General features: G+C 33.6%; 1 protein-coding gene across 1 annotated transcript; it reads left to right on the forward strand.

Moving 5' to 3' along the window:
- The first annotated feature begins 13264 nt into the window (after positions 1–13264).
- On the forward strand, positions 13265–14467 carry LOC127264338 (F-box/FBD/LRR-repeat protein At1g13570-like). Its single transcript, XM_051293819.1, has 3 exons — positions 13265–13819; positions 13918–14073; positions 14153–14467. The coding sequence occupies exons 1-3, from the start codon at positions 13265–13267 to the stop codon at positions 14465–14467; spliced, it is 1026 nt and encodes a 341-aa protein (XP_051149776.1).
- The last annotated feature ends 431 nt before the right edge of the window (positions 14468–14898 follow it).

Below are 14898 nucleotides of genomic sequence, written 5' to 3' on the forward strand. Positions count from 1 at the left end.
ATCTAAGCGGCAAACACCTTTGTCATTTATTCATTTTTTTTGTTACCAGTATCCATCTGCCGACCTGACTTTAAATATTTGGTTTACTTTTTTATTATTAATACTTGCATATGAAATGAGTCTTCTCTTTCAAATGCACCCGCCCAAGCGGTTGTGCTTTTCAATTTTTAGGGTAGCTTCTCCTGACTTTTTTTATTATTATTATTTCACAATAGACGGAGATAGTTAAGGTTCTTTACAATGTCTTTGGACTATAATTTTTTATATAACTATGCATGATTATTGCAATGTCTAAAGATGTTTTAATTGATGCACTGGATAAAGAAGCTAATGAAACATACAAAAAGTTGAATAAATTATGTAAGTTCACCGTGAATCAGTAAACTTTTACAAGACATAAGCAAGAATACAATGAATGAGAGATTCAATCTATATTGAAGTGAAAGCAAATAATTGAAGAATGAGCCCTCTTATTCTTTATTCAAAGTGGGCGATCGAGGGAGGGGATCCTCAGCATCATTCCCTCCCTGCCCTACACACACCCATGAATCTATACATGGGTGTGTAATGATGCTGAGAGTGGATCCTCTCTCGGTGATCGAAGATCTACTTTTGTGCTCTCATTAAAAAGGAACATATAGTATTATGCATATTTATAAACTAAATGAAGTCCAATTTAAGCATCACTTTATTCCAGCTCTAAAACCGTCAATTGTTGAACGTATTTAAAACATTCGCCGCATATAGACTGCCACTTCATTTGTTGTGATTCATTTATTTCATGTGGAGATAAGGGATGTGCTAATATACACTTATCTTATGTGATCAAAATGAGATCGTTCCATATAATTGGGATAGAAAAAATAAATAAAAAACTGTTCTATTTGCTTCTTTTCATGGTATACAAGCAATCATTTACTGAGTAAAATAACCAGATCGAAAGTTTTCTTAACTTTCATACTTCCAGGCTAGCAATAAGCAGAGGAATAGTGATCCAAGTATTTCTTAAGATTTTCGATACTTCATCAATCCGCTATAAACCTCAACACAAAAATTATAACCTAACAAGTTACAAAAATACAAGCAGTTCTTCACCAAAATTTCCAAGAATGAGGGTTTCTTGACCAAAAATCAAAACAAATTCATCCGAAAGAGAAAAGTAAATCCCAAATGACCCCAAATATGACATTCAATTTATTTATTTTGTTTTAAAAAAAAAAAACTAAGTATACACGGCAATCACAGATGAGCAATTCTTTAATACCAAGTAAATTTTATAAACCCTAAGAACGACAATGCAAAATATATCAGATGCGTAAAATTAAAGCACATATCGACCTCATCGTCCGGCTGCTTCCTATTCCTTCTCCGATCAGCGCCGCCTGTTCCACCTGCAACAGCTGAGAAAACATATCCTGCAGTGTAAGAAGCCATTTCTGAGAAGAAAAATATTTAAATTTGGAGTTGACAGAGTGTGCAGATAGAGAGGGTAGGTTCTGGAGTTCGATCAATTGAGGTTTTTGACTTAGGGCTGTAGTTTTTCCATGCGTGGTTTAATTGTATTTTGATCTATGATCTATTTGGAACTATTTGGATGTAAAACTTGTGATGATGGAGTGTGCCGTCAATAGGATTAGCTGTCTTCCCTGTAATGTTATAAACAAAATTCGTATTCATTTTACGACGTGAGAATCCGCAGCCGCTATCGGAAAGTACACACCAGTAAAATTCCAGCCGAAGCTAATACCCTGCAAATTAGACCCGATTTGTCAAGTCACACTAGGATCCATGTATGGCAGGTGACCTGGAGACGTCGGGGGTTTGATGATTTCACACTGAAAATGCCAATTATCAAATAATTAGTCCACCCCACACTGAAAATGCCAATTATCAAATAATTAATTTTGTATAATCTGACAGTATAGAATCGATATAAAAATTTAGGAAAATTCCTCTTAACATAATCTGTCTCATTTACCTAATATATCCAAATTCCCCCAACAAAAGAATAACTATATATATGCAACAAAACTCTTAGCTGGTAACAACATACAACATGCAACCAGGGAAGCGACTTAAAAAATGTTACAAGATAGAGCTACATATATAATACAAATTCACATAGGCCACTGCCTCCAAATATGATTTTTGCTTAGGATGAGATTCTAGGAACTTTACTCTTCACATACACCACTGCGTTTCCCTAACAGTTCGAACTTTTAGGTGAAACGGTCATTTTGCATCCGAAAATTTTTGCACAAATAGAAATTGTATGGCTGATTTATACTTATTTATTTATATACAAACAGATATTGCATTCAATCCACCACCGGGCGATAGTTGATTTACAAGGCTAACCGGGATGTGAAGGAACAAGCATATGCCTGCACACAATTTCTTGAGTCTGGTCAGTTTCTTGTCCTACAAACTGATATTAAAGATGTATATATAATTGTAAGCAACAAGTTGGAACTCGACTATGGGGTCCTGGGTGCAATAGCAATATATGTTAGAAATAACACCTTATATTATAATAAGATATACAAGGGGCTTTTTTTTTTTTTTTTTTTTTTTTTTTTGTGTGTGTTTGTGGTTTGTATTTAAATAGGAGTTGGGTTGTGATGTTTTAAGAGAGTAAATAATGTGTATTTAAAGAGAATTGTAATTGTTGCATAGTAAAGACATAATAATAATAATAATAATAATAATAATAATAATAATAATAATAATAAAAAACAGTACTATTAAATAATGAATATGATTCAATAATAAAGTCAATCTCAAATTCCTTTTTAATCTCAAATGTTTGCATTAATTTCATAATTTTTATTCACAATGAAAAACCTCTGGCATCCCAACAAAGATGAATTGAATTGAGTAATTAAATAGTGTTTTTTGTTGTTTTTGTTATGCCTAAAATTTTATAATAATATCTGCATTTGATATTCGGGGATTTGGTTGTTGGACAAGTAGTTGGGATTTAATCTTTCAAATAGTTTTTTTTTTTTTTTTATTGATTGATGATTGTTTATATACCATTAAAAGAGTCTGCAAAAATGACAAAAGAAAATGTCATGTTGTATGTTACAAAAAAGCATATTTATTTTTGTCTATCTTAAACATATAGAATAATCTCATTTAAATGATTAAGGAAGGAATCTTTGTTTAACGATCATCACTTATCCCAACATGGAATAAATGGGGTGTCCGATCCTTATGGATAAAGAGAAAAGTACAAGCCGTAAATTTGTTTAGGGTTTAGGGTTGTCGTGGTGTATTGAAAGAGGAAAGTTGCTATCTAAAGCTGAATTGATCTAATCCCAACAAAAAATATTATTTAATTCTCTTGAATTGATTTAATTTATAAATGCACACGAGAGCACAAAAGAAAATTTTTAATTGAACCATAATTACATTCTTCACTTATGTTGGAATGGTTTCATTTTTTTATTCATGTTCTTATGTTTTAATTTGCTTTTATAAGCTTATAGATTCCCTGTAAAGTTATTAATATCAAATTATTCAATTTTATATTGGTATCTCTATCAGAAACATGACTTAAAGTAGAATGAAAACAAATATATATATATCAATAAACAGAAAATAGAATTATAACTTCATTAACACAAATCATTAATAGAAAATTAATAAAACAAAAGAAAAGATGAAGAGGTTCTGGAATGCAACTTAATACAAAAATCCACAGCAAAATAATAATTCAAGCCAAAGAAAAAATTTCACACCAGCTCTTTATCTATGAAAAATTTAGCATTCGAAGATGACTCCCAATAAAACAGCCTCAACTCTCTTTTCGCCATGTCCAACTCACCGTCATCCATAGAAAGAGAAACTAGTTCCAATTTTTCAAGTTCTGTCCCCCACAAAAGAAGAAGCTTCACAAATTCCACTTCAGGTTGAGTGCCCGCAAACAATTTCATCTTCACAATCTTGAGGTTGTTGTCAGGAATATTTTGCTTCTGTGAGCATTTTAAATACTCGACAGCTTTCTGTGTCTGTTCAACTCTAATTGAAGTGCTAATCTGACTCCACCCCTCTCCCCAAGTCCTGGGCTGCCAACCTTCAAACTGATATATACATAGGTACATACATACATATGACAAGAGTGAGAATGGAATTATGAAGAACACAAACCAAAAACCGAAAAAACCAAACATGCTCATGAAGGATACTTACATTAATGTCAAGGCTGTACAACTTAGGGGAGCTTTTAATCAAGAAAACAAGACAGTTGACGTCGTCCATGATTCCAAAATTCACTCTTCTTAGTTCAATACTCTTCAAATCATTGAGCTTGCTAGGAAGTTCTTGCGGCATGCTACCCAAAGCTAGGAACTTCAATAAAAATACATAAGATGAACTCCACATAATTTGAACTGTAAAAAATTAACATAATGAATAAATGCAAAACAATTAAAGTATGTACTAATTGTACCTGCAGAAACGAGATTCCAACTTCCAGTTTCACAAGAGATAGAAGCTGACCAAAAAACTTGATAATGTTACTCCCATCTCCAATTGCCCGAGAACATCTAAAATTTCCATAATAAGCATCTTTACTTAATAAAGCATAATATGGATATTCGACAGAAACTTCCTGAACAAAACGGGTTTTTTGCACACAAATCGAACTGAACAAACCCTCTAATTTCAAGACCCGGAGATGAGGAGCATCAATGACGAGGGGCCAAAATCCATTTCGGTCATTGCACTTACAAACTGTCAATGATTGAAGAATTGGACATTTTGATATGAACAATTGTAACTCTATAGGATCAATGACGAGTTCTTCAAGACAAACACTAGCAAGTCTACTAAAACCATGGAAGGCGGGAGGAAGCTTGATGTTGGTTTGTTTAAGATGCAAGTCCCTAAGACTCGGAGCATCAATATCAAGGAACCAAACTGTGGTTGGTGAAAAACACGAGCTAATAGACAAGCGCTCAAACTTTGGACAGTTTGAAATAACACTTTTTAAGCCTTCAGGAGTAATCTGAACATTCTCAAGTTCAAGTTGGATAAGACTTGACTGTTTGAGACTAGTAGCATTAATATCGAGAAGGGAACTTGGAGTTTTGTAAAAACAACTTTTAATATACACCAACTCAAGCAATGGGCATTCGGATAGAAACCTTTGCAACTCCTCTGGGGAAATGTCGACTATAAAAAGCCTAAGTTCGGCAAGCAAACTGAAACCATTGAAAGTAGGAGCTACTTCGACGCTGTTCCCTACAAGCTCCAAGTATTTGAGTTTAGGAGCATCAACATCATGCACCCAAAGTGTTGGGATATCTGGCAGCTCGTGGAGATACAACCACTCAAGCTTCGGACAGCTAGAGATAAACATCAGCAACTCCTCGTAGGAAATCTCGACATGTTCAAGACTAAGTTTGGCAAGCTCAGGAAAACCTTGGAAAGTAGTAGGCCAAGTGACCTCAACTAAAGTAAGCTGCAGATGCCTGAGGAGATGAAAACTAAATATATCGATAGGTAAGGCATAAAGAGTGGTTTCGTTCCAAAACTGGAGTGAGAATTCCTCGACACAATTGCTTTTCAAGATCTGGAGCCAGCGACCAACAACCATATGGCCAGAGTTAGTATATTCAAGTGAAAACTTTCGAATGGGTCCTTTGTGTAATAGCATTATGTGAGAAATGACACATTCAGGGGGGCAGTCTGAAGGCAGCGATTCCATGAAGTTGTGATTGAAATCTAGATGCGGAACTGATAACCACTTATACCTCCATTCTCTGGATAGTACACTAGTTCTCACCACTTCTTTCAAAGGCAAGTACTTAAGAATTTCGTCGATGGTGTTGTCAGGAAGCCATGTGATTCTGTCGGAAGCCATTTACCAGGAATTGATTCTTCACCTGATTACAAAATAAAACAACAGATTGAAATTAAAATGGCAGTTAATAGCACAATCCATATGTTGTCCCCAATTATTAAACCCTATTTTCTTTTACCGGTTCAAAAATGGAAGTAAAACCTCATATCCATAATCTTTTTCAAAATCCAACAAAATTTAAGAAAGAATGAAAACTCACAAGGAGTGTGTGCTTTGATAGAAAAAAAGCATCAAAATTTTACCTCAAGTTAAAACAGTTGTAAAAAATTATTTGTTTACAATTTTTCAAAATCCAACAAAATCTAGGCAAGAATGAAAGCCCTAAAACGCTGGGTGATCTAAGCACAGAAACCTTACCCAAGTTAAATAGATGTAGAAAATGGATTGTGTGTGAGATAAAGCACTCAACAGCAACACGCGAGCCGCTAGATTCAACTTCTAGGGTTTTTTGTGGCTAATTTATTTGGTCTAAGCTGCGCGACAGTTCGTCTGTTTCTCATTTATTACCAGTGTCCCTCTAACTGCCGGCCTGACATTAAATATTTGACGTATTGTTTATTATTAATACTTGCATTCTAATTTTAAATTTTATATATAGTATTTCTTTCTTTTAAAAAAAATAGTTTGATTATTAATTTTCTTTTACACCATTTTACTATTATTTGTATTTTAGTGACAAGCAAAGAAAATCTGGAAATATGAGTTCCCTCTTTGAAATGCACCCGCTCATGACACTATTTTTTAAAATTTTTAGGGTAGCTTCTAATATATATATATATATATATGTGTGTGTGTGAAAGAAAAAAGAAAAAACAAAAACAAAAGTGACACCCTTCAAGATCTGAAAATTCACATCATTAAGTTCATTTATCATCGAAGTGTTGATCTTTTGAGGAAGTTCTTGCGGCATTTGTCATCAAACTGTTCATTTCTTGCGCGTAAAAAAAGTTCATCAATTAAATGGATGGGCTTGGGAATCTACAGGAGACTCAGGCATAGAAAAGCCAAAGGAAACGAGAAAAGCAGATCATGCAAAGAAATCCAGTATGACCCTACCCTATCTGAACCGGAAGCTCGGGAGTCCAGCGCATCAGCACCGAGCAAGACATTCATTTTTGTTTCTCCTCATAGATTTTGATTTAATTAGGAGATCTTAATTACAAGTACCATATGCTGCTTAATTACAAATCTCACATTCATATTGATGTTAGAGTATAATATAGTTTCATTGGCGATTTAACAGTTATACATTCACCAATAGAATGATCCAATAAAGAAATTAAGAATCATATATATCGGGAAAAAAATACGACTGAACAAACCCTATATATTATCATACTAATAAAAATAACAACATTCTGTTTTCTTTGCGCACTAATGTATTCAGTCTAAAATCATTTAACAATTGATCGACATGTTTGATAACAGCATGGCAACCTCCAAGTCTTCTGCACGATGCTCATCCTCTTTGCAGAGGTCAAGCAGGGCATCTGTGCATTCTTTCTCGAGATGGCTTATGCTCCCTCCTTGATCATTATTGCCTCTCTAAAACAATAAAACCAATTGATTGAATAAAATATAATGCACATGCACAGTCACACAAATATATATATATATATATGTGTGTGTGTGAATTTATGTGCAGACAATGAATCAAATGCTTGAATGTCTCGTTTTAAGTAGCAAATGATGAAGATAGCAATGAAATCGAGTCATTTTGTGTTAAGAAACGCACCTCATTTCTAGGATTAAATAGGCGTGTGTTGCAATTGTCTTGTTTTGCATTCTTTTTCGACTTCCTTCCTCTCTTTAGAATGTTCTTTGTTGTCGGCTTAAAGTCCTGCACAAGAAATGAGCCATTGTAGTCGTCAATAGACAGCGATAGTTAAGATTCTTTACAATGTCTTTGGACAATAATTTTTTATGTAACTATGCATGATTATTGCAATGTCTAAAGATGTTTTAATTGATGCATCGAATAAAAAAGCTATTGAACCATACACAGTCGAATAAACTGAGATAAGTAAGTTCACCATGAATCAGTAAACTTGTACAAGAGATATGCAAGAATACAATAAATGAGATTCAATCTATATTGAAGTGAAAGCGAATAACCGAAGAATGAGCCTTCTTATTCTTTATTCATAGTCTCCTCTATTTAATTAGAGGATGATCGAAGATCTACTTTTGTGCTCTCATTAAAAACTAAAAGGCAACATATTAGTAGTATGCATATTTATGAAGTCCAACTAAAGCATCACTTTATTCCAGCTTTAAAACCATCAGTTGTTGACGTATTTAAAACATTCAGCGACACTTCATTTGTTGTGATTCATTTATTTCATGTGGAGATAAGGGATGTCCTAAACGTATCTAAAACATTCACATAGATGGACAGACACTTCATTTGTCGTGATTCATTTATGTCATGTGGAGATATGGGATGTGCTAATATACAAATATCTTTCGCGATCAAAATGAGATCGTTCCATATAACTGGGATAGAAAAAAAAATAAAAATTAATTGTCCTATTTGCATACAAGCAATCATTTTTCGAGAAAAATAACCAAATCGAAAGCCTTCTTAACTTTCATACTTCCATGCTAGAAATCTAAGAAGAGAAACAGTGATCCAAGTAATTCTACTGTCAGATTTTTTATACTTCATCAATCCACTATAAAGCTCAACACAAAAATCATAATGTAATGAGTTACAAGAATACAAGCAGTTCTTCCCCAAATATTCCAAGAATTAGGGTTTCTAGACCAAAAATCTAAACAAATTCATCCGAATTAGAGAAGTAAATCCCAAATGAACCCGAATAGGAGATTCAATATGAAAGGACCCTAGAGTATACACAGCAATCACAGATGAGCAATTCTTTAATACCAAGTATGTTCTTAGTAAATTTCCCTAAGAACGACAATGCAAAATATCGGATCAGATGCGTAAAATTAAAGCACATATCGACCTCATCGCCCGGCTGCTTCCTATTCCTTCTCCGATCACAGCCGCCTGTTCCATCTGAAACCGCTGAGAAAACGTATCCTGCATAAGACGCCATTTCTGAGAAGAGAAATCTTTTATTTGGAGTTGACAGAAGTGTGCCGACAGAGAGGGTAGGGCAGATATTTAAGGCGGATAACGTCTGAGGCTGCATTTATTTCGGGTTTATCAATAATGGGTTTTAGTTTTTTGCATTGAATTTCAAATGGGCAGCAGTTGGGATTTCGAAAATTAAACCCTACCCAAGAAAGAAATTGGCAAAATACATTGATTAAGGGTTCATCAAGACAGCCTCGTTTTAATCGCTCTAGAAATTGGCAAAGTACTAGAAATACATTGAGCGTGTCGCCCAAAATCTGAATGGGTTATGTAGAGGAGATGAAATTTCTGAAGATTCTTTTTTCTGTGGGCAACTGGGCTTAAGAAACTGGAAATAGATTCCACTTTAATCCATGAGGTTGATGTAAATCGTATTTTGAAAGCAGAAATTATAGTTTACACATGAGTAAGATGTGTAGTTTTTTTCTTTTTTTTTTTATTTTAATAAAACTTATATATCATAAAAGAAGATTACAACCAAAGGCACAAACCATACATGCATGAAATACACAAATAAGAAATTAAAAACCTAATGAAATAAGAGGTCAAATCATGTAAAAGCCGCCGGACTAGATACTCCAAATAGCTTCTACCACTTACACTATCAAAACAAAGACAATTACAAAAACAACAACAACAAGATAAAATATGAAAAAAAAAAAAAAAAAAAAAAAAGCCATTCTGGATCCTAAACAAATACTCACGGCGCCTATTAATCTTCTTCAAAATTTAAATTGTTGTTTGGCCACACTCCAAGTACGAGGCCAAAAAGAGGGAGAAATTTGACCTTGGCGAAAAGAGGCTTTTGAATTAAAGGAGAAGACTTCACCTACATATTTTGAGAGTTAAAAGCCAGTGATCAAAGGCATACAGCCTTGCGCTTTGGAACAGAATTAAGCCCACAGATATTATATTGTTTTATTGTTTTTGTTATGGCTTCTTCATCTTAGGATATTATGATTTATCCTAAGGAAACTACAAATTTATTTCATGTTTCTTGACATTTTGAAGATTATTTGCCTCCATTCAATTTTAAGTGATGCATTGAATAGAGATACGAGTGAAGCATACATAAGTGGTATAATTTGAAATAAGTAACTTCATCGAGATACCATAAAGTTGTAGAAGCAAAACATAAGCAAGAATAAAAAGGATGAGATATTTGAATACAAGTAAGGCATGCAATTATGGTTCAATTAAAGATCTTCTTTGCGTTCTTGTGTGCATTTATAAAATTAAAGCAAGATAAGATGGTTAAAGAAACAAATTTTGTTGGCGCTAAAATATCATTTATTGAACGTATTTAAAACATTCGCTATAGATTGTTTGTTGCATTCCTTTTCACAATTCATTTATTCCGCATGATAAGTGGATCGTTGCACAAAGATTTCTTGATGATTTAAATGAGACTATTCCATATATTTAAGGACAAAAATAAACATTCGTTTGGTGGCATACAACAGGGACCGTTTCCTTTTGTCGTATTAGTCTCTTTAGTGACATACAAACAATCATCAATCAAGAAATAAAAAGAACTATTCGAAAGATTTAATTCCAACCCCTTGTCCAACAACCGAATCACAAAACATCAATTGCATAGATTGTTATAAAATCTTATGTATAACATAAAAAACACAAAAACACTATCAGATATTTCATTGTGAATAAAAATGATGAAATGAATGCAAACAGTTGAGGTTAAATAGAAATTGGGATTAAGCTCATCGTTGAATTCGAGAAAACCAACATCTGAATTCCATTAAAATTTGGTACTGAAAATATGTCAAGTTTTTAACTTCAAGCTCCCTTTTGTAATCTCCTAAAAAAATAATAATAATAATAATCTCCTATCTTTGCTCTTTTTTTTTTTTTTTTTTTGTTACTATTATTGCTGTGACTTCTATATAAATATTTTCTCTTTTTCTTTTCAAGAGCATTTCATTCTTAAGATTCTTCTATTATTCAAGTTTTCAAATCAGATTCCATACGCAAACAATAATACATTTATAAATATGACCATAATACAATTACCTCCAAGATATATATATATATATACATACATAGTTATTAATAAGAGCTTCAATGTTAAAGTACAAGAACAACCTAAATCCAGGAATCACTTGCTGCTTGCAAGTTATAACATAAATCTGTAATAGTTTGTAGGACAAGAAACTGACCAAACTCAAGAAATCGTGTGCAGAGATATGCTTGCTGCTCTTCGGCCTGGCCTGGCTAGTCTTGTAAACCAACCATCTACCGGTGGTGGATTGAATGCAATATCTGTTTGTATATAAATAAGTATAATATTAACATGCATTTTGGTTAAATATTCCAATTTTTGTTTTCTATACTATGGCGACTTCCATGTCTTCTGCTCCTCGCTCATCCTCTTTGTAGAGGCCAAGCAACGTATATCTATGCATTCCCTCTCGAGATAGCTCACACCACCTCCATGTTGCAGTGCAATGCCTTTAGAAATAATACAAGCAATTGTTTAATATATATATATATATATGTGCGCGCGTGCTGAACATATTCATTAGTAATTAAAAATATTTTGAATATCTCATCTTTAGTACCAAATGGGGAAGATAGAAATAAGAACGTGTCATTTCCATGATAAGAAGCACACCTTGTGATTTGGCTTAACTAACATAGCAATATTGTTGTTATCTTGTGCATTCTTTTTCCAAATTTTTCCTTTCTTTAGAATGAACTTGGTTGAAGGGTTAAAGTCCTGCACAATAAATCAGCAATGGCAGTAATTAGAATATGATGATAGATAAGTTTTTTTCAATGATCTTTGGTCAAAAAAATTTATTTGAAACTATGTAACCATTGAAAGTTTCTTGAGGTTTATCAATCCATGTATCAAATGAAGCCAACACAAACTCAACTAAATTGAAATAAATAATTTCACTGAGAATCAATAAGCTCATGTGGTCTTTTTGTACATGATACTCTCAAATTTTTCGTGATATATACAGGTTGGGGGTCCTACCTCAACGCCCGCTCGATTAGTGATGATTAAAAAATAAACAGGAGCAAATTTACATGAAATAGGATGCTCAAAGTATACAAGGAAATGAGAGCTATAGTATTAAGATAAACAAAATAAAAAACATATGCACATATGGTCCCATCGAAGATCTTCTCTTGCGCTCTTAGTGAAATATAACTTCATACTATAAAGCATATTTATAAATTAAAGGAAGACAAACTTAAGTTTCACTCTAATTAGCTAGCTCCAAAACCATCGTTTAATAATTGTATTTAAAATTTTAACCATAAATAGACTTCTTTTGTGGCGATTTATATATTTCACTTAGGGAAAAGTAATACGTAGTCGCTACAACAAAATTCTTAGTGATAAAAAAAGAAAGATACCATTCCATATAATGAGAATAAAAACAAAAAGACATTCTTTTTGTCGTCGTAGCATACAAACAATCATGTGGATCAAAAAAAACAATGAAACGAACTATTCCTTCATTTTCAATAGCTGTATTTCTACATGAAGTTTTCATAGTTCATCAACTAGCAAGTACAAAAAAATGCATCCAATGAGTCAAAAAACATACAGGCAATCCTTCAACAAATATTCCAATCAAGAAAATGGGTTCCTAAACCAAACTTTAAACAAATTCACCTGAAAAGGGGAATTATTAAACCCCAATCTGAACTTAAGGATCACATCCAATATAAAAACCTTCTAATTCCTACAGCAATCAGAACTTACATAGATGATCGAACAATTCCAGAATATCGAGTAGATCCACAAAGCCCTAAGAACAACAAAGCAAAATACGATCAGATGCATGAAATTAGACCGAAAATTGACCTCATCACACGGCTGCTTCCCACGACAAGTTTTTAGCCATTGTCTGAGCTGTGACAGGGAGAATGGCTTTACTAATAATAATGGGTTTTCCTATTGGCAATTTGAATTTTTAAAAATTGGACCATGTTGGACGTCTTGCTTTATATTTTAGAATTTTTTTTATTATTATTTCACTTTAAATAATTTATATAATTTTTTTATTAAAATATTATTACAGTATATATACAATTTTCAGCAGATTTTCAACAAAACCCTAAAGGTTGAAAAGAGCAACGGCGGCGGCTGTGTTTCAGCAGATCTCAGATCTACAAACATTTCAACTCGGGTAAGGCTTTGAAGGTTTTATGTTATTTTATTTTATTTCAGATATCGTTGAATTCTTTTCCCCCTTTTTTTGATCGATACAGGATCATCCTTTGGAACTGAAAGATTTTTCATCAGGCTTATCATGATGCAGATGGATTGTGCTATTGATAGGATTAGCGATCTTCCCCGCGACATCACAGATAAAATTCTTCTGTCAATGCCTTTGCGTGATGCTGTGAGGACAAGCACACTGTCCTCACAGTGGAGGTACAAATGGACAACAATTCCTGACCTTGTTTTCGATCCAGATTCCTTTAATGAAAACAATGTGGAAGCCATGGTCGATCAAGTTTTTTCCCTTCATGAAGGGACCATAAACAAATTCTCACTCACAAATTTTCGAATCCAAAGCGATTCATCGATCAGTCGCTGGTTATCTTATTTGTCTGAACATGGTATAAAAAGCCTTGAGCTTTCGCTTTACTACTTAAATCGAGATCCAGTGACTGTTCGTCTCACTGATTTCGATCACCTCCAGCATTTGCACCTTGGAAATCCTTGTGATGTTAAAATTCCTCCTTCATTGAGAGGATTTAATAGCCTTACTAAACTAGAACTTTTCAAAGTCAATATTGATGTCTGCGACTTGGAAGTGTTGCTTTCGAAATGTCCAATGATTGAGTACTTGGACGTGAAGGTGGGGTTTAGTTCTAGCTTTTCTCGACATGTCTACTTTTCCTTGATTCGAATTATATAAATTGCTAATTGTTTTCCTCTTGTGTTGTTTAATTTAAGATCTTCATGCATGGAGTGATGAATGAGCTTCCAAACAAGCTCAAGTATCTCACTGCTCTTCATCTTGGCTATGTTAACTTCATAGACTTGAGAAACATCGACGTCCTTGTGAGCTTGATCAAAAGCTCCCCCAACTTGCAGACACTTAAACTTTATGTTAGTGAAGTGTTATTTCAGCACATTAACATTTTTTTTACATCTCATTTGTCACTCATTTCATCCTTCTTTTTCTTAGGGTTCCGCAAGCAGGGATGAGTATTGCATCACTATCTTTCTGAAGATTTTGCACGCCATGAATCCTTGTATCTGTTTCCTTGAAGATGTGGCGATCGACTTTATGATGGGTGATGCTGCGCGATTGGAGTTTGTGAAAACTATTTTGCGGTGGACAGATGCGCTTAAAGGATTGGGAATAGATGATCCTATAGCGAGTAGAGACAATGTGTCGACAGAGTTTGAAAACTTCAAGCGCGCCTTGTTATCTAAAGCAGGAATTAAGCTATTCACGCCGAAGTTAACAACTGTAGTTGAGACACTGATAACGCTTTAATGCCTTAAATTGAATCGGGCGCCAAAAGGATGAAGCATTTAACAAGTTAGCAGTATGTTGTTTGTAACAAATCTGTTATATTGCCTACTTGTCATTTTATAGATTACCTGCAACCATACACCTTTAAATATTGTTCGAGTAGATAAACAATTTATTCATTGCGGGTTGCTACACAAAGTGCTTGATGATTAAGATAATATCATTCCGTATAATGTGGTACAAAAAAATAAGACTAAATTTTTTGGACGGAGGGAGTATATACAAAAGCATTCCTAGCTCCCTTTTTATGACATACAAATAATATTAGATTACAAAAAAAACAATCAATCTAAGGACTTATTTATTCTAAAACTTTGATGCTAGAAATATTGCCAAAAAAGAAAGAGGGAATATCCCTAAATCTTTCTAGAGGAAGATTTTTTATACTTGGA

This window comes from Andrographis paniculata, unplaced genomic scaffold (assembly GCF_009805555.1).
Source record: "Andrographis paniculata isolate CXL003 unplaced genomic scaffold, ASM980555v1 Contig70END, whole genome shotgun sequence".
Classification (NCBI taxonomy): domain Eukaryota; kingdom Viridiplantae; phylum Streptophyta; class Magnoliopsida; order Lamiales; family Acanthaceae; genus Andrographis; species Andrographis paniculata.